General features: G+C 33.6%; 2 protein-coding genes across 3 annotated transcripts in view; both read left to right on the top strand.

Moving 5' to 3' along the window:
• Positions 1-13692, top strand: part of LOC138712845 (uncharacterized) — a 17639-nt gene extending 3947 nt beyond the window's left edge. The window contains exons 3-5 of one of the 2 annotated variants that reach the window (XM_069844630.1): positions 1-168; positions 4302-4339; positions 6885-13692. The exon at positions 1-168 is cut by the window's left edge and continues 63 nt beyond it. In XM_069844630.1, coding sequence (XP_069700731.1) covers positions 1-168; positions 4302-4339; positions 6885-11034 — 4356 coding nt within the window. In that variant the 3' untranslated portion in view covers positions 11035-13692. The remainder of the gene's footprint in view (positions 169-4301; positions 4340-6884) is intronic. The other variant, XM_069844631.1, reaches the window with a different exon arrangement.
• Positions 13693-15678: 1986 nt separating this feature from the next.
• Positions 15679-19894, top strand: part of LOC138695351 (serine/threonine-protein phosphatase 6 regulatory ankyrin repeat subunit C-like) — a 38192-nt gene continuing 33976 nt past the window's right edge. Inside the window, exons 1-2 of the mRNA XM_069819772.1 lie at positions 15679-15752; positions 18921-18993. Of these exons, the coding sequence (XP_069675873.1) occupies positions 18979-18993 (15 nt within the window). The 5' untranslated portion in view covers positions 15679-15752; positions 18921-18978. The remainder of the gene's footprint in view (positions 15753-18920; positions 18994-19894) is intronic.

The raw sequence follows: 19894 nt of genomic DNA, 5'->3' as shown, positions 1-19894 counted from the left end.
AATAAATTGAGGCAGAAGAGGAAGCAGTTAGAAGAAGAACTGGAAGCAGAATACAGCAGATACAAGAACTACCTGGAGCAGCACTTTCTGAGGATAAAGGAGCGTCTGGAATATGATCTCAAGATGGGAACGAACGGGGAAGATCTTACTTGCAGCGAGTTGCTTTCTGTAAGTAGCATTCATACAGTCACATTGTACAGGTTTGTGTTTTCGTCGCTAAATATTGTGCGGTATAAGACGTCACACTCTACTGGAGGAATGTCTAAGGGAAGGTACAAAGTAGAACACTTTATTATACTGGCCAAATTCGACCACTACAAGTAAGTAAGCCTGACTTATTTTTAATCCACCATTATGATACAATGATTATCCAAGTAAAATAAATATTCATCAACAATGTCAAAAATATGTAAACGAACAAGTTAATATATTAGTCGATATTAACATAAGAATAACAAAATAAAGAATAATAAATTATCAATATTATCAGAAGAATCTATACTAATAATAAATCTGTAGCCGAAATTTTTCTGGTAATTTTCGATTTTCCAAAAATAATTGGTCCTAACATATATAATTAACCACCCTGAAACCGAAAATCGCTTTTTTGAAATTTTTGTTTGTATGTCTGTCTGTCTGTCTGTCTGTATGTTTGTTACCTTTTCACGCGATAATGGCTGAGTCGATTTATATGAAAATTGGAATATAAATTAAGTTCGTTGTAACTTAGATTTTAGGCTATATGGCATTCAAAATACATTATTTAAAAGGGGGTTATAAGGGGGCCTGAATTAAATAAATCGAAATATCTCGCTTATTATTGATTTTTGTGAAAAATGTTACATAACAAAAGTTTCATTAAAAATAATTTTCGATAAGTTTTATTCCTTGAAAAAGTTTGATAGGACTGATATTTAATGACATAAATGAGTTTTAAAATTAAAATAACTGCCATCTAAGACGGTGCAATGAATTAAAAAACAAATTACTTCGTCTATAAGGGGCCTTGGACAGCAACAATCGAAAGCTATGAAAGATAGCCTACAGATAATGTTTCTGTGTTTGTATGAAGTAATATCGGAAGCTAAATTAACCGATTTGTATAATTAATTATTAATTCAACATTGGAAAGTGTAGTTTCTCTAGATGCACATAATGCTATAATGTTATTACAGTATTACAGTATTGTAATTTTATTGTTCATGTTATAGTTGTAATCCCCTGGTAGAGGGGCAGAGAAGGCCTGACGGCCTTATCTCTACCAGGTTAAATAAATAAATACTAAATACTAACTTCTGAGGACAGGTAAGATTAAAATAGCTTCTTATGCACAGAAAACTTGATAGGCTATTCTGTATATTCGTTTCCTGTATTTCCTAAAATAATTTTTATGACCAAATGAGTGGTCTCTGGATCAAAATGATCGCATTTTAATTTTTTGATTAAATTTAAATTAAGTAACATAATAAACGATTTATCCTTCTATCAAACACGAATGTTCCCTGGATCAAATGTCCTATTTTAATTATATAATTACTTTATATTTATTTGTAACGGGTGCAGCGGAGCGCACGGGTACGGCTAGTATATAAATAAATATTTAGTCAATATTATCGGAATAATATCGAGAACAATTAATGAATTCGTCAATATTATCGGAAGAATATTGAAAACAATTAAATTTAGTAATTGATATTATTAGAGGAACAGGTATCCAAATAAAAGAGTTAATGTTCTAGTCAATATTATCAGAAAATACCGAAATAAAGAATTAATACATTAGTCAATATTATCAGAATATCTAAATAAACAAGTTAATAAATCACTTAATATTTTCAGAAGAATATCTAAACGAACAAGTTAATAAATCTCTTAATATTTTCAGAGGAATATCTAAACAAACAAGTTAATAAATCTCTTAATATTTTCACAGGAATATCTAAACAAACAAGTTAATAAATCTCTTAATATTTTCAGAGGAATATCTAAACAAATAAGTTAATAAATCTCTTAATATTTTCAGAGGAATATCTAAACAAACAAGTTAATAAATCTCTTAATATTTTCAGAGGAATATCTAAACAAACAAGTTAATAAATCTCTTAATATTTTCAGAGGAATATCTAAACAAACAAGTTAATAAATCTCTTAATATTTTCACAGGAATATCTAAACAAACAAGTTAATAAATCTCTTAATATTTTCAGAGCAATATCTAAACAAACAAGTTAATAAATCTCTTAATATTTTCAGAGGAATATCTAAACAAACAAGTTAATAAATCTCTTAATATTTTCACAGAAATATCTAAACAAACAAGTTAATAAATCTCTTAATATTTTCAGAGGAATATCTAAACAAACAAGCTAATAAATCTCCTAATATTTTCAGAGGAATATCTAAACAAACAAGTTAATAAATCTCTTAATATTTTCAGAGGAATATCTAAACAAACAAGTTAATAAATCTCTTAATATTTTCAGAGGAATATCTAAACAAACAAGTTAATGAATCTCTTAATATTTTCACAGGAATATCTAAACAAACAAGTTAATAAATCTCTTAATATTTTCAGAGGAATATCTAAACAGACAAGTTAATAAATCTCTTAATATTTTCACAGGAATATCTAAACAAACAAGTTAATAAATCTCTTAATATTTTCAGAAGAATATCAAAATAAACAAGTTAATAAATTAATAAGTATTATCAGAAAAATATCTAAATATAAAATGAATGCATTAGTCAATATTATCAGAATATCTCAATAAACAAGTTAATAAATCTCTTAATATTTTCACAGGAATATCTAAACAAACAAGTTAATAATTCTCTTAATATTTTCAGAGGAATATCTAAACAAACAAGTTAATAAATCTCGTAATATTTTCACAGGAATATCTAAACAAACAAGTTAATAAATCACTTAATATTTTCAGAGGAATATCTAAACAAAGAAGTTAATAAGTCACTTAATATTTTTAGAGGAATATCTAAACAAACAAGTTAAAAAATCACTTAATATTTTCAGAAGAATATCAAAACAAACAAGTTAATAAATTAATAAATATTATCAGAAAAATATCTAAATATAAAATGAATGCATTAGTCAATATTATCAGAATATCTAAATAAACAAGTTAATAAATCACTTAATATTTTCAGAGGAATATCTAATACAAAATGAATGCATTAGTCAATATTATCAGAATATCTAAATAAACAAGTTAATAAATCACTTAATATTTTCAGAGGAATATCTAAACAAACAAGATAATAAACCGCTTAATACTGTATTTTCAGAGGTTTATCTAAACTAAGAAGTTAATAAATTGATAAGCATTATCAGAAAGGTATCTAAATGAACAAGTTAATAAATTAGTCAATATGTCTATAAAACACGTTAATAAATCAGTTAACTTTTTCAGAAGAATATCTAAACAACACGTTAATAAATTAGCTAATAATATTAGAAGAATATTTAAATAAACAAGTCAGTGAATTAGTCGATCAGAGGAATATCTAAACAACACGTTAATAAATTAGCTAATAATATTAGAAGAATATTTAAATAAACAAGTCAGTGAATTAGTCGATCAGAGGAATATCTAAACAACACGTTAATAAATTAGCTAATAATATTAGAAGAATATTTAAAAAAAAACAAGTCAGTGAATTAGTCGCTATTATCGGAAGAATATTAAAATAAACATTGGTAACTTAAACAATATTACCTGTAGAATATCTAAATGAAAATGTTAATCGAATAAATTAGCTAATATTATCAGAAGAATATGGAAAGACCTTAATAAATTGGACAATAGTATCAGAAGAACCAAGTTAAGGAATTAGTCAGTGTTAGCAGAATACTGTATATCCAAGTAAACCTGTTATTAACTTAAACAGTATTATACCTATCTGAAGAATATCTAAATCAATAAATTAACAGATTAGTCGATCTTATTAACAGAAAATCTCAGTAAACAATTAATAAATTAACCAAGAGTCTCAAAAGAATTTCTAAATAAACAAGTTATGACAATAATTTTAAAGTTAATAAACATTCCGGAGAAATGTGCAAATAATGTCTTGCAGTTGTTGAATTTCTTCAACATTTTCTTTACGGTTTTCTTAAGAAACAAATTAGAAATATTTTTGAATTAATAGTTATATATTTAATAATTCTCAATGTAGATTGGAATGTTCTTTATTATCCTCTACTACTTTTGACAACTTAGATCAGAACAAATAGATTTAATAAAAACTGACAGAACTCGAGAAACAATTATTTTATGTTGCAGGACAAGGATAGAACCAGCAGCAACAGACTGGAAATCAGGTTAGTTAATATTGGTATTTGTCGACTGTCAGTTTTTCTTTAATTTCATATTATCTTAGATACGGTATTTATTTTTTAGTAACTCATAGATACTAAATATGAACAAAATGTAGTTAGCATAAATCGTGTTACACTTACAGAAAGATTGAATTCGGAAAACCACTATAATGTTATCAAATATGATGTAAACGTTCATCTATATGATTATTTCGAAATTGATATTTTTCTAAATATCGTAAGAGCATAGGTGACCACGGTAACTAGGAAAATGATGAAACTAAATGGCATGTAATTCGTAAACAACCATCCAACAAAGTTTGCCCAGATGATCGTACTACAGCCAGTATATACAGGGTGTGACAACTTTAATGTTTAGAATTTCTGGAACATGTTCCCTGACATGTTCTACGTCGATTAAACCTAACATACCTATATCCAAAGTTCTATAGGTTTGGATTATTTGTACCCCAAAGTTAAATTTTTGAGTTTAATTTTATCGCTGAATACTGAAAGACGTAACACCAATTTCCGAAAGTGACATGTCTATGTCATTATTTTTATTAGTACCATATTACATTTTAATATCAACTACTTGTGAGTATGAAAGAAGCAGTGCAAATTTGAAAAAAAATGTCCTTAAGATTCCAAACACTGTACTTCTTGAAATCTGCCGATAGGCACGTGAAAATACCTGTGCACTAGGAATCCTACGATTTGGGAACCGTGCTTGATATGCCAAAACAGCTGCTGTTGCATTGCCATCACACAGTCCATACACATGAACTATGTCGGCGTATTCCTGATGTGCGTACACAAAAGGCATGTTTTAATGGTCAAAACTCAATAAAAAGATTAGTCACAATACGGTTTATTTTTCTCACAACTGTTATTTTAAACTGTTGTCTGTTTCGTTTCCTTAGCAACCTAAACAATTTTAATTTAATTTCTCTTAAAAGTAAAATTTCCTCCATTCACTGCTTTTCAAATGTTTCTTATGTATCTCTACTTAGTAAAGCCATAAAATAGGCCTTGTATAAACGGTATAATGCTTGGAGCTGCAAGAAGTTCTATTTTTTCCAGCTCTGTTATCTCTGTAACCTCTCAATTTCGGATATGGGGAAGGTTGCCTATATTGGACCAGTTTTTTGTTTTTTAATCCCATGTCTTTAATAATGATTAAATTAAATCAAAATATGTTCTAGCACATTCTACATTCTATCTACTTTCATCCTACAGTGTTATATTTTAAATTACACAATTCCTAATGAATATAAAAAGGTAAAACTAAAATCATGGAAATGGTCCAAAATGGGAAACCGGTTGCCTAATTTGGACTCATAGTGTCCCAATTTGGACCTCGCAAAAATACATTAGTAATAGTAAACAAATAAGTAGAAGAAGAGTATTTATTATAAATATCTTTAATTCACCAAATTTTACGTTAAAAATGTATCAGCTATTAACATTTGGTGAAAGAAGTTACACAATTCTCTGAACTTGGATGAAAAATAAAGAAAAACAAGATAAATTAATTATAGAAACACTATTGCATTCAAGCTTATTGTTACAGTCATAATATTTCTCTTTATACTGAAGTAGTTTTATATTAGTTGCTTGTCTCGGTTACATAGCCTATTTCAAAACTAGAGGAAGACTCATAAAAAAAAAAACTAAAGGTTGCTTGCCTTCCGAAGTACTTCATTGGAAAGCGTTTTTGCAATCAGCATATATCTTTGCTGTAGTCTATGGCACTCCATACACGCGAGCACACTCGTTGAGTCCATAGTCACTATTCCTTTATGCTGCTACCGCCATCTTCGAAGCATCATTTCATTTCCCGTAAGTTCCCCTTTTTGACATCTTGGAAACATAAAGACACAGAATCCCCCAATATGCTACTTTTTCTTAACGTTGACCATAGTATAATGCTTTATATTCATGTTGAAAAGAAATACTAACATTTTCCTAAATTGGACCAGTCCAATCCAGGCAGCGCGCAGAGGTCCAACCTAGGCAACTTGTTCACTTATGCAAACAGACGACACTAAACAAACACATGAAATTAAAAACTAGTTTTAATACACGCAGATAGTAGCTAATGAAAAATACTTGTAACGTATAGTATAGAAATTGTTATTACTTACTCCTACTGTATATAGAAGCTTAAGATCCGTAGCGTAAAAATTGTAAGCGAAAACACCAAAACACATTAACGGCAATCCTATTCGCTAATATGGCTGCAGCTCACTGAACTTCAAGATGAGTATCTTAGGCAGCGTCAGCAAGCAGTGGTGCCAAATGAAATGTTTGAAATACTTCTATATATGGAAATACAACTGCGGTCCAATTTAGGCAACGGTCCAAATTCGGCAACTCTCCCCTAGGTATGTTAGGTTTAATCAACGTAGAATGTGTCAGGGAACATGTTCCAGAAATTCTAAACATAAAAGTTGTTACACCCTGTATAAGCTAGAATTTACAAGTAATTGCAGTTCAAATTTATGCATACAGAAATTGAAAGCGGCACTGAATTGATTTGTTACAGGATTGAAGACTACAGAAAACGATCTTCAAGTGCTGATGGCAGAGGTTTGAATTTTGAGACCAAAATGTTGGCATTGCTGTTCATGCGTGGTGTCAACACGACTCCGAAATTCTCTTTGGCCAGTAATGTGGCTGGGGTTGGACAATTTGATGATATAGTGTTTGCATACATGGATGAGACACAAAACGACATAAAGATCATGTTCATCCAATTGAAACATAAGCAAAATGTTTACAGAAAAAAGACTAGAAACATCAGCGCCGCCCTTCTATCCCTCAGAGGTGATTACAGTGTTCCTCAGTATTGCAAATCTTACCCGGAAGTGATGAAATGGCTTAGAAACCGTGATATCACTAGCAACATCAACATTGATAATGTAGAATTAGTATTGTTTACAAACAATGCACTGCATACAAACACTTTATGTCCAGATGGACAGCATAGTGTTCTTTTCACAGAAGGAGAGGTGTATTGCTTCACAGAAGAAAATGACACTTATATATACAATTTATTTCAGCAGTTAGAAACATATGGTAGTTTTCTCCATGAATTCAAAGCCAGAGAGGAAGATTCAACTGAAAAACTTGAAGAGATGAAAAAACAAATAAGCAGCGTTGATATAAGGAGGAAACTGATAGAGCTTGAAAGAGATGCAAATAAAATTTCAAGAGAAATAAACGACTGGGGAAATCTATCACACTATAAAGATTTCTTAAGCAGGTTCAAAGTGTATTCTCTGCAATCCGATGAGAGTGGACTTGATATGTTCATAAAGAAAGAGATTCAAACAGCATGTGGTACCGGAACTTCAGCTACAGGGATAATATTTGAAAGACTGTTGAAAGAAATACACAACTGGTGGGAGAAAGAGTCTTTCTTTCTAACAGAAGAGGCTCTGTTCTGGAGGGGAATAATGCAAGCCCGCATTAATGAATTCAACGACGACCTTGTTAGAAAGTTGAATAGCTTAAACATTAGATTCAATGAAGAAAATGTTAGTAAATGTAAAGAAATTATATCCGATAATACAACTTTACACATTTCACCTATGAAACATGATTCTTCACTTCTTGTATGTTTGAAGGTCCATCAGAGTTTAGGAAATAACACATATCTTATGGTAGAGGGCAAAGCGTTTGAATCACACGAAAGTGAACTGTTTATTCTTTGGGAAAAATGGTGTGATTTGCTAATTTTAGTGGATGACGGATATATTCCTTATGATTTCTTTCACAGTTGTCCTAGGAAGAGATTCATTTGTATCTCCGAAACGAAACCACACACTGATTGCTTTACAGTGTGCGATGACACAAATTTGGATCAACTAGATGAAGTTTCGCAGCAAAAAGTTCTGTCGTCGGTGGTGAATTTTCAAGGTCATGATATTCCTTTTAGGAAACTAGCAGGAGATAAGTACAGCTTAGTGGATGGTAATATCATTATGCAGCTGTTGTCTGAAAAGGTTGTTCTTGGCGATGAGCTTTTTGGCGACTTGGAGTACTATATACCTCGAACGTTGCGACTTGTGGGCAGAGTCAGACAGAAGATTTTACGCAACATGATTGACGCTCCTGTTACATTTGCTGTTAGTGGACTTTCAGATTCTGAATTACAGCAAATGGCGCCTCATGCTGTGAAATTTGAGGCAATGAACACGCAGAACGAGGACCTGGATCACTGCGGAGTTGTAGCTGTCGAATCGGAAGATGATTTCATACAATTAGCGAAACCACAGCAGAGTGTTCACTGGCTTTGCAGGCAAAATAGTGGCTTACTATGGAAGGAATCTAGAGGAGACATTAGAACCATAAAGAACTGGATACAACTTAGCAAAACAAACTTGTTTGAGAATGTCGATTCCATTGCTGATGTTCCCCATCGTCTGGTTTTGGTATCTGCTGAATCTGGGATGGGAAAATCTACACTTCTGAGTCATCTAGCACTTGGAATCAAGCACATGAACCCATCTATGTGGGTAATAAGGGTAAATTTGAATGATTTCACTAATTTACTAGAAGTTTTACCAGAAGATGTAGATTTGGCACATGTAATAACATTTATACTGGAGGTTTCAGGGATTCCCTCAGAATGGAGAGACATTTTGAGAATGAAGTTGGTGAAAATGGAGGAGGTATGCATGTTATTTGACGGATACGATGAGATTAGTCCCACTCACGCGGGAAAGGTGACACTGATGCTTCAACATCTTCAGGCAAGTAAGGTTCAGAAGTTATGGGTGACCACACGACCTGTAATGAAGCAGAGACTGGAACAGGACTTGTCCACGTTGGCTTTCACATTACAGCCGTTCTCAGATACAGTCCAGGCAAATTTCTTGGCCAAATTCTGGAAGAAAACTTTCTCTGAAATTAATGAAATTAATTTAAGTAAATTTATTGTGAAGTTGCAACATTTGACTGCAACCAATCTCAATGACAAAGAAAGATATTTTCTGGGAATTCCTTTACAGTCACGATTGCTTGCAGAGGCTTTTGAAGATGACTTGAGAAATTATATCGAAACTGAGGAAATTGGTCTACCATTGAAGGTGGATTTAATTCAGCTTTGTAACAGATTTGTACAAAGAAAGTTTGAGATTTCTTGTGAGAAGAACAATGTAGACAAAACAAAACCTGGGTTAATACAGGATTACGAAGAATTAAGGGAAACATTTGAACAAAATCATATGTTATCAGCTTTGTTAGCCATCCTTCCGAACGCTCATGTGAAAAAGTTGCCAGGTTCAGATATCATTATTAATAGAATTACAAAATTTTCAAATCGAATTGAGGAAGGTCGCGAGAAAACCGGAATTATTAAAGAAATTGTGAATGGCAAACCAGTCTTTATACACCGGACATTCTCTGAATATTTTGCAGCTCTTTGGTTTGCCAGAAATTACGAATTTGTGAGGAACCTTCTGACAGAATTACTATTCGATCTAAATTTTCAAGTTTTAAGAAACTTTTTTGATAGAATCGTGGCTCAGGAATTCGAGTTACATGTGGCAGTTGTTAATCAAGACAAAACAGCAGTGGATACATTGTTGTTATCACAGAACATAGACGTGAATGCCAAAGATCATGGTGGAAGGACTGCCTTATTTCTTGCAGTTATGAACTACATTGACTCATACAGTGAAACGTCGTGTAATGTGACAAACCAAGTTCTTCAAACTTTGTTAAGGTACGGAGCAGATCCAAATATCAGAGATGACGTCTTGAACTGGTCCCCACTCTGCCTTGGTGACAAAATCAGAGCTTGGCCAGCCGTTGATTTGTTGTTAGGAAGCTCTGCAGATGCTGCGGACTTACTTTTCACCAAACTGAACATGTGTAATAATGCTTACGTCCAAGAAATGTTGCGAGTGGCATCTATAAATGGACTTGTGAACTTAATAGCATTTATGTTGAACAATGGCATTCCTGTTGGATACTGGATCCGCATGGGTTACGGAAGGTATAGGTGTGAAGCAACAATGTTGCACATCGCAGCGAAACACGGCCAATTGGATCTTGTGAAATATCTAGCAAAAAGCGAAGCTGATGTAGAGGCACAGGATCGTGGCCTTTACAAGAGGACACCTCTGATTTGGGCTGCTGAAGAAGGAGAGCTGGAAGTTGTGAAATTCTTGAAAGATCATGGCGCTAGTGTAACGTCATGCGATTGGTGTGGCAACACTGCATTGCTGAGAGCTGCAAAAAATGGAAAGTTTGCTGTTGTTTCTTTATTGTTGCGTGAGTCAGAGATTACAGCTGGCGACCAGTTCGGCAACAATATTCTTCACATTGCTGCCAAAACAGGGAATGTGGAGCTGGTCACTCAGTTGCTGGATGCTGGGCTGCACGTGGATTGCTACAATTACAGACAGCAGACTCCGTTGTGGCTGGCGGCGTGGTTTGGTCGTGTTCCCGTCGCGCGATTATTGCTGCAGCGAGGCGCGGATCTTAATTTGCAAGATTCCAGTGACGGCTTCACACCCCTTCACGCTGCTGCCAGTGGCGGCCACCTACAGATTGTGCAATGTCTTGTGGATCATGCTGCCAACCTTAGAATATATAGCAAATCAGGTCGAACGCCATTGCACGTAGCTATTGCATGGAAACACACAGCTGTGGCTGATTTTATTGCAAATAGCTCGAACTATTAGATACCGTATTGTTCGTCAAAAGTGATTACCGTTCTCAATGTAAATTAATCTGACAACGGCCACTTCAATAGTACAAAAATAAGCATTCTCTATGAAGTGTTACTGACAAGATCGCAACTGGCTCTATGTGTAGGGTATGTACATGGTGTTCAATTTTGGGTAGGTTACTTCCGATTCTTGTTTCTACAGTATGCAGTGTGGAATGGAAGTGGTGCAACTGTGCAGATAGAAAGGCGAAATAGAATACATTAAAATAAATACAAAACGTGCATTTTATAGTCAAATGCATGACTAATTATAAAATTATGTTGAAAATATATGTAGTTTGGCAACAGCGTATTGCCGGCTTACCTACGAACTCAGGACTGAATAGCAGCATTTCGTCCCTTAGTCACTCAAGTAAGTTATCATACCTTCTAGGCAGGATATAAGTATACGTGTTAAGGGGTTAGGTATAGCTTACTGCAGAAAAATTTTTGGAAATATTCAACACTTTTTTCCTCCATTACTGTATCTTATACAATAATGAAAATTGGTATGTGTAAAACACTGTCCTTCTGCTATATGAAAAAATATATATATATATATTTTTAAGATTCAAATTCAAAATTCAAAGTTCACTGTGCAGTGATGAAGCGTTTCCCTCATAACTCATAAACTTGTTAACTTTTTCATGTTCTCTCTCTTTTATTTTATAGCTGAAACTCATGTTTACAATATTATGCTCTTTCAACTACATTCCTTAATAGACAATATATATTTTTATTTTGTGTTACATATTTCACCATTTTTTAAATTAATTTATTTCTTATCAGACAATCTATCAAAGGTAGAGAAGTGATTTTACACAATATTGTAGATATGACATGCATAAATACACACAAAAATTTCATCACAGAATGTTGGATAGTTTTTGAGTTATGAGGGAAACGCTTCATCACTGCACAGTGAACTTGGAATTTTGAAAAAAATATATATATAAATAATTTTTTTTTAAATCGTAAAACCATGTTTATCATATAACAGAAGGGCAGTGTTTTACACATACTAATTTTTCATTATTGTACAAGATACAGTAATGGAGGAAAAAAGTGTTGACTATTTCCAAAATTGTATTCCTTGAAGCTGTACCAAACCCCTTAATCTAACCTGTCAGGGGGCAAAACAGGGTGCAATAAATGGAGATAATATTACTACCACTACTACTACTACTACTACTACTACTACTACTACTACTACTACTACTACTACTAGGGCCTACTACTACTGCTACTACTAAGTTACTACTACTGCTACTACTACTACTACTATTACTACTACTACTACTACTACTAATAATAATAATAATAATAATAATAATAATAATAATAATAATAATAATAACGATGTAATATCACTGTTTCATATAATATGTATGTAGCCTATTTTATGTAATATTTCTCTTTTTTCATGTCGTGTGTATGTATTTTGTGTAATATGTCTGTGTTTTATGTGTTGAGTAAGCATTTGTAAGTAATTTGTCTATTTAATGTCATACCTATGCATTTGTATGATATACAGGGTGATTCAAAAGTCCGGCGACATAGATAAACTCTGTTATTAGGGCAGCTAGCAAAAAAATGGGAAAAAGGGAAAGTTGTAGGAAATATGTAGGCTAGTTGTGAATCCAACGTGCTTGAATTTTCAAATTAGAATGCACCGTTGAGATTATACACTGGTACGAACCTCAAAGAGAATAGAAAATGCCCTGTTGCCACATGTTTCGTCTTTAAAGGTGGCTTTTACGTTATCGCAATCACCATAGTGTACCGGGTAAATTATTAAATAATGACAGCAGTTTTGCCAATGCAGATTCAGAAAAACCGCCATGCTAGAACGAATTTCCCCCGAATCCTTAAGCTCGCAATGTAAAGAAATGTTTCTTTGTACTGTGAAAAGTTAAATAACAATCGCTAATCTCTGCATGTCGACTATTTTTATCCGCTAAATAATAAGTTTGTAAAATCCACTAGAACTAGCGGAAATCCCATTAATTTCGCAGCGTTAGGACTGACGGATATGTCGTACTAGTGTACAGCCTCAACGATGTATTCTACGGTAAAAATTCAAGCACATTAGATTGAAAACTACCAACATATTTACAAGAAATTTCTCCTCTTTACATTTTTTGATATCTGCATTAATAACAAAGTTTCTCTATGTTGCCAGACTTTTGAATCACCCTGTATGTGTTTTTATATTATCATATGCCCTAAACGTAATGTCTGTTTCTATGAAATACTTGAGATTTTTATGTAATAAGTCTGTGTGTTATGTTTTGCGTATGTATTTTATATAATATGTCTGTGTCCCATGTATTGTGTATGTTTGTCTAAGTATTATGTCTATTTTATCTTATATCTACGTACTTCTATATAATATGTCTGTGATTTTTTATTACTTCATATAATTTAATGTAATATGTATATATTTTATATTGTAATGTCTGTCATTTTATGTCCTACGTACCGTATCTTTTTATGTAACGCGTCTATTTCACTTAGTAATATGCACAGTGTGCATTTGTAAGTAAGTTTTTAAGTATTTGTATATAATTATGTATGAATTATTACAGCCCTAATATACCCAACGGTAAAATAGGGTTCAATAAATTTGGAAATCCAATAAAATAAATATTTTTTTTAAAGCAAACGTCCATTTAATTGAAAAACTGCAAAGGAATAAATCATTCATTATCAGTTTTTGTAATGATAAAAGTAAAAATCAGAATCGTACGGATAGAACTTGTCAAGTAGTACTTCGTCTAGTCCTCTTGTTCTTGTGTTTTTCTTGTACTCCTTGAATTCCCCTTGTTCTTCCTCTATTCTCCTTGTTTTTTGTATTTCCTTTGTTCTTCGTGTATACCTCTTGTTCTTGTATTGCCTTGTACTTCTTGCATTCCCCTTGTTCGTCCTGTATTTTCCTTGTATTCCCCTTGTACTCTTAGATTTTCCATTGTTCTCCCCTATTCCCCTTGTTTTTGTATTTCCTTTGTCCTTCGTGTATACCTCTTGTTCTTGTATTGCCATTGTACTTCTTGTATTCCCCTTGTTCGTCCTGTATTTTCCTTGTATTCCCCTTGTATTCTTAGATTTTTCCATTGTTCTTCCCCTATTCCCCCTTGTTTTTGTATTTCCTTTGTTCTTCGTGTATACCTCTTGTTCTTGTATTGCCTTGTACTTCTTGTATTCCCCTTGTTCGTCCTTTATTTTCCTTGTATTCCCCTTGTACTCATAGATTTTCCATTGTTCTTCCCCTATTCCCCTTGTTTTTGTATTTCCTTTGTTCTTCGTGTATACCTCTTGTTCTTGTATTGCCCTTGTACTTCTTGTATTCCCCTTGTTCGTCCTGTATTTTCCTTGTATTCCCCTTGTACTCTTAGATTTTCCATTGTTCTTCCCCTATTCCCCTTGTTTTTGTATTTCCTTTGTTCTTCGTGTATACCTCTTGTTCCTGTATTGCCTTGTACTTCTTGTATTCCCCTTGTTCGTCCTGTAGTTTCCTTGTATTTCCCTTGTACTCTTAGATTTTCCATTGTTCTTCCCCTATTCCCCTTGTTTTTGTATTTCCTTTGTTCTTCGTGTATACCTCTTGTTCTTGTATTGCCTTGTACTTCTTGTATTCCCCTTGTTCGTCCTTTATTTTCCTTGTATTCCCCTTGTACTCTTTTAATTTCCATTGTTCTTCCCCTATTCCCCTTGTTTTTGTATTTCCTTTGTTCTTCGTATATTCCTCTTGTTCTTGTATTGCCCTTGTACTTCTTGAATTCCCCTTGTTCGTCCTTTATTTTCCTTGTATTCCCCTTGTACTCTTTGAATTTCCCTTGTTCTTCCTCTATTCCCCTTGTTTTTGTATTTCCTTTGTTTTTCGTGTATATCTCTTGTTCTTGTGTTGCCCTTGTACTTCTTGAATTCCCCTTGTTCGTCCTGTATTTTCCTTGTATTCCCCTTGTACTCTTTCAATTTCCCTTGTTCTTCCTCTATTCCCCTTGTTTTTGTATTTCCTTTGTTTTTCGTGTATATCTCTTGTTCTTGTGTTGCCCTTGTACTTCTTGAATTCCCCTTGTTCGTCCTATATATTTCCCTTGTATTCCTCTTGTAGGCTACTCCTTGGATTCCCTTCTTTTTCATATATGAGCCGCTGAGAGCAGATGTGGTGTAAGTTAAAATTGGGTAATGAGGTTGAAGTAAAAATTCTGTAAAATACAGCGCAAAGTAGCAATTAATATGTCCTTCCTGCGATCCACTAACTACTAATACTTTAAATAAATTGAATATTAAATGCTACTTTGCGCTGTATTTTGCAGAATGTTTACTTTAATCCTCATTACCCATTTTTGACTTACACCACTTCTGCTCTCAGCGGCTCATATATTGCTCTTGTTCTTGTATTCCCTTTGCATTCATTGAACTCCTCTTGTTTCTCTGCATTTCACCTTCTTTCCTTTCATTTTCCTTGTACCGTGGCACTTCACCCCATCTGTTACCTGGTATTGATGAGTTAGCTGTCATGCTAGATTTCGCCCTCTTACGCACGGGTTTGTAGCCACTTCTGCTGGAAGATAACGAATCCGTGGTTCATCTGTCTGATAAAAGATAAAAGATAATTGCGTATCGGTGTCAGAATTGAAACAGGATAGAAATTCTGGCACTGCCTGACGGTCCAAATGTGACAGGTTGGTGAGTGTGTGTTGCATTTATTTTACAGTGTTTTGTGTTACGTGCCATGTGTTTGGATTTTCTGTTTTACGATAGTTCTCTCTGTAAACTTAATGAAACACTAGTGACGTCAAAGGCACGAAAGTTACACGTATCAGCTGAGAAGAGTACAGTCTGTTGAAAGCAAATTTTATAGTGAATAGTGCATCTCCAATTTCATCCACATTCTACTGGTCTGTATGTGTTATTGATGGACAGTGTCGAATGTTTTTCACTATTGAATGCATGCCGGTACCCGATAGTTCCATTCGTTTTCGGTGAAGTTGTTTACGTAAACGAAGAACATATTTGCGTCATTATAACAATATGTAAGCTTATTTGTCTTTTATTTTTTATCACTGTTACAATTAAAGAGTTTCACTTGGTCTTAATTTACATAAATTTGTAGGTTACAGTTGTTCTGTTTCTACAGAATGAGTGGATTGTTTTCGTTTCAAGTGGTCGGGTAAATATGATGTTTTACATTTATAGGCTCTCACACAAATGTTGAATTATCTTCATATTTCTATATACGTTGAAAGATTAATGGAACGGACAAAAATTCTCTCGTATGATGACGCAGAATATCTGCATGGAATAGTAATATGCGTTACAAGAGCGGTATGTTGAAGTTTTCATGTTCGAGGAAAAGATTGAAAAAGCGAAACGTAGTTGAGCTTTTTTAATTTCCGAGAACATGAAAACAAACATACCGCTCGTGTATCGTACATTATTTTGTGCGAAGATCGTTTATTACATACCTGAAAGAGGAATTTCTAATTAGTTGCAATGAAATCTCCATCTTGGTTTCTGTTCAATGACGGCAACTTTGGAAAACAAAAATATCTATCTTCAACATTGTTGCTATTAAATGTTTTCTGTGTTTACTATATTCCAGCAGGCCGTGATATACGTCTGTCTTTTTTTTCCCCCAGTCTATAAATGCGAACTTAAAACAAACGGTAAGGTTATGTAATGATTTATTTTTCATTTTAATATTTTAATAATATTATTTATATAACATATTGCAGTAATAACATCGGCATCTGGAATCTTGTTGATTTTTTCATGGCTTCCTTAATGTTACTTGCATTACAAATGCAGTAGCTTTTGTGGTGTTGTAGAGTTTACTTAATTTTTGCAAATATTTAAAAACAATAATTAACAGTGTAATTTAGGTGAAATTGCAGTGGTAAGTTTCCAATTTATAATTATTACTATGTTAAACGTCTCTAAAAATAATAAGTTAAAAGCCTAAAGCAGTAAAATGAATATGGCGCTTAAGCGGTAAGAAGAGGGAAATTGTTATGTGTGTTACGTTGGGAATACTGAATGTGGTATTTCACACTTACCGCGTATTGGTTTTGTGCGGAAAGCAAGCAAATACGCACGATCTCGCACGAATATCATATGTACTTCGGTACATTAAAATAATATATATGATATGCGTAAATCACTTCGTGATTTAAGACGGCGCTTATTCCGTCGGATCCCGGCCAACTAGTCACTCATAACGAGTGCACCTCAGCACATGTGTGGACTTCGGTCCTAGGTTCATAGACATCTATGACGTAGTGCAGAAGGCGGCCACTAGAGGGAACCCAAGAGTTGGAACTTAAACTGAGACGATTCTGTCCGACACCGGGATGAGTATCCGGTGTGGCTTGGTGGATAAAGGATCAGCACGTAGAGCTGAAAACCCGGGTTCAAATCCTGGTGCCGGAGAGAACTTTTCTCCGTTCCATTACTCTTTCATCGTATGATGACGCAGAATATCTGCATGGAAATATCATATGTACTGCGGTACATTAAAATAATGTATATATCTATATAGCCTATATTTTATTTTATTCATTTTCATAACATGAGATGCAGGAAATAAGTAAGTCTACCTCGGAGGAGACCCAGGCCAGGGATAATAATAATAATAATAATAATAATAATAATAATAATAATAATAATAATAATAATAATAATTACATACAAAAATTGCGAAAAGACATTGGAAATTTATCCTGTGAAGAGGTGAAAAAATTCAAATATCTTGGAGCAACAGTAACAAATATAAATGACACTCGGGAGGAAATTAAACGCAGAATAAATATGGGAAATCCCTGTTATTATTCGGTTGAGAAGCTTTTGTCATCCAGCCTGCTGTCAAAAAATCTGAAAGTCAGAATTTATAAAATAATTATATTACCGGTTGTTCCTTATGGTTGTAAAACTTGGACTTTGATTTGAGAGAGGAACAGAGGTTAAGGGTGTTTGAGAAAATATTTGGGCTAAGAGGGATGAAGTTACAGGAGAATGGAGAAAGTTACACAACACAGAACTGCACCCATTGTATTCTTCACCTGACATAATTGGGAACATTAAATCCAGACGTTTGAGATGGGCAAGGCATGTAGCACGTATAGGCGAATCCAAAAATGCATATAGGGTATTAGTTGGGAGGCTGGAGGGAAAAAGACCTTTGGGGAGGCCGAGACGTAGATGGGAGGATAATATTAAAATTGATTTGAGGGATGTGGGATATGATGATAGAGAATGGATTAATCTTGCACAGGATAGGGACCGATGGCGGGCTTATGTGAGGGCGGCAATGAACCTCCGGGTTCCTTAAAAGCCGCAAGTAAGTAAGTAATGATAATTAAATATATAGGGGACGAAATGGTACACATTGAACACACAGACACGGAAAATATTGTCAATTTTTCGGAATGAAATAGAAAATAATTTATTTACTTTAGTTAATATTTTAATAATTCAAGTGGCAACACTGTGTTTGGATACACATTTTTGACTAAAACCTTTGAGACCGCAACGAGGCTTGATGGCTTAAATCGTGAAATGTTGTTGTTGATGATGATGATGATGATGATGATGATGATGATGATGATGATGATGATAAAAGAAGAAACTGAGAAATTTGTGTTTTTGTAGTCTAATACCTGCCTAACTCTGCACAGGGAAGCTTTGTTATTTTTGTTTGTTGTTTTTTTTTAAGAAATACTAATTAACTCCTAATCTGTACGTAATATTATCATCAGGTCACCAATTTATAATTGTTAGTAAACATGAAAATAAAATGGCCTTTCTCGAGCTGCTGTTCCCGTATTCTGAACTCGTTTCTATTGTTAATGTTCACAGTTTTCAAGAGAGGGCAGAATATTGAATCCATCCCGCACTTCCGATCAGAGATTACAATATGGAGCAGGAATTTGTAAGTAGACACATTTAAATTTGATGGACAAGTAGGCCTAACTAAACAAATATATTTTATATTATTTCCTACACATATCGCGATATTTTATTGTGATCCAATAGGAGCCGTGAAATATGTTGCGATCGGCTCCTTCTTCTTCTTCTTCTTTTAATACATCTTATAGTAAGCTTACTCTTTACCTCTCAAGTCTCTGTAATGAATTCTAAACCCTCTGTTAAGAGAAACATTTATGTCCAAATTGGAATTATTAAGTTATTTGGTACCATTTTCAAGATCAATAGATACAGCGTATTCATCTGACTCCGAATTACCTCCATGTTCTTGCACATAGCATATTTTATTTACCTTTCTGTCATTATTCATTCATTTGTTTATTAACTTTCTCACTTATTCTTATCCTCTTTAAACTTAAAATCACATACAGCATATACAGTCACGAAGGTCAATACGTAGTAAATATGCATCCCTAGATAGTTGCTAACCATTAGGATCGCTACTATCGCCTCATAACAGACAATGCGAAATAGTACCGGCACAGTCTATTGTTCCTAGTACCCTCAACAACTCAAGCTTCGTGACTGTATATACTAGACTGTGTTAAAACGTTAATTTCTCTTGATATTCCAGAAATCCAGGCACACTTTCTGTTACTATGGTGACATCGTTAGTTGCAGTAGGCCTTGAAATGATGTTTAAAACAAAGCAGTTTAGAATATAGCCACCCGTGATAAAACTTAACAGGAAATTTATGTGGCATTATACAGGTCTCATTATTGTTCGTAGAGTACAGAAATGGGAGTGGAGAGTACAAAAACAGAAATAGTTAATTTAACATAAGATGATTGTGAAGTAGCCTCCTAACTATGGTATTAATTCCCAAATGAATCCAGTTTTCTGC

This window comes from Periplaneta americana, chromosome 2 (assembly GCF_040183065.1).
Source record: "Periplaneta americana isolate PAMFEO1 chromosome 2, P.americana_PAMFEO1_priV1, whole genome shotgun sequence".
Classification (NCBI taxonomy): domain Eukaryota; kingdom Metazoa; phylum Arthropoda; class Insecta; order Blattodea; family Blattidae; genus Periplaneta; species Periplaneta americana.
This window is presented reverse-complemented; position numbering and strand designations above follow the sequence as displayed.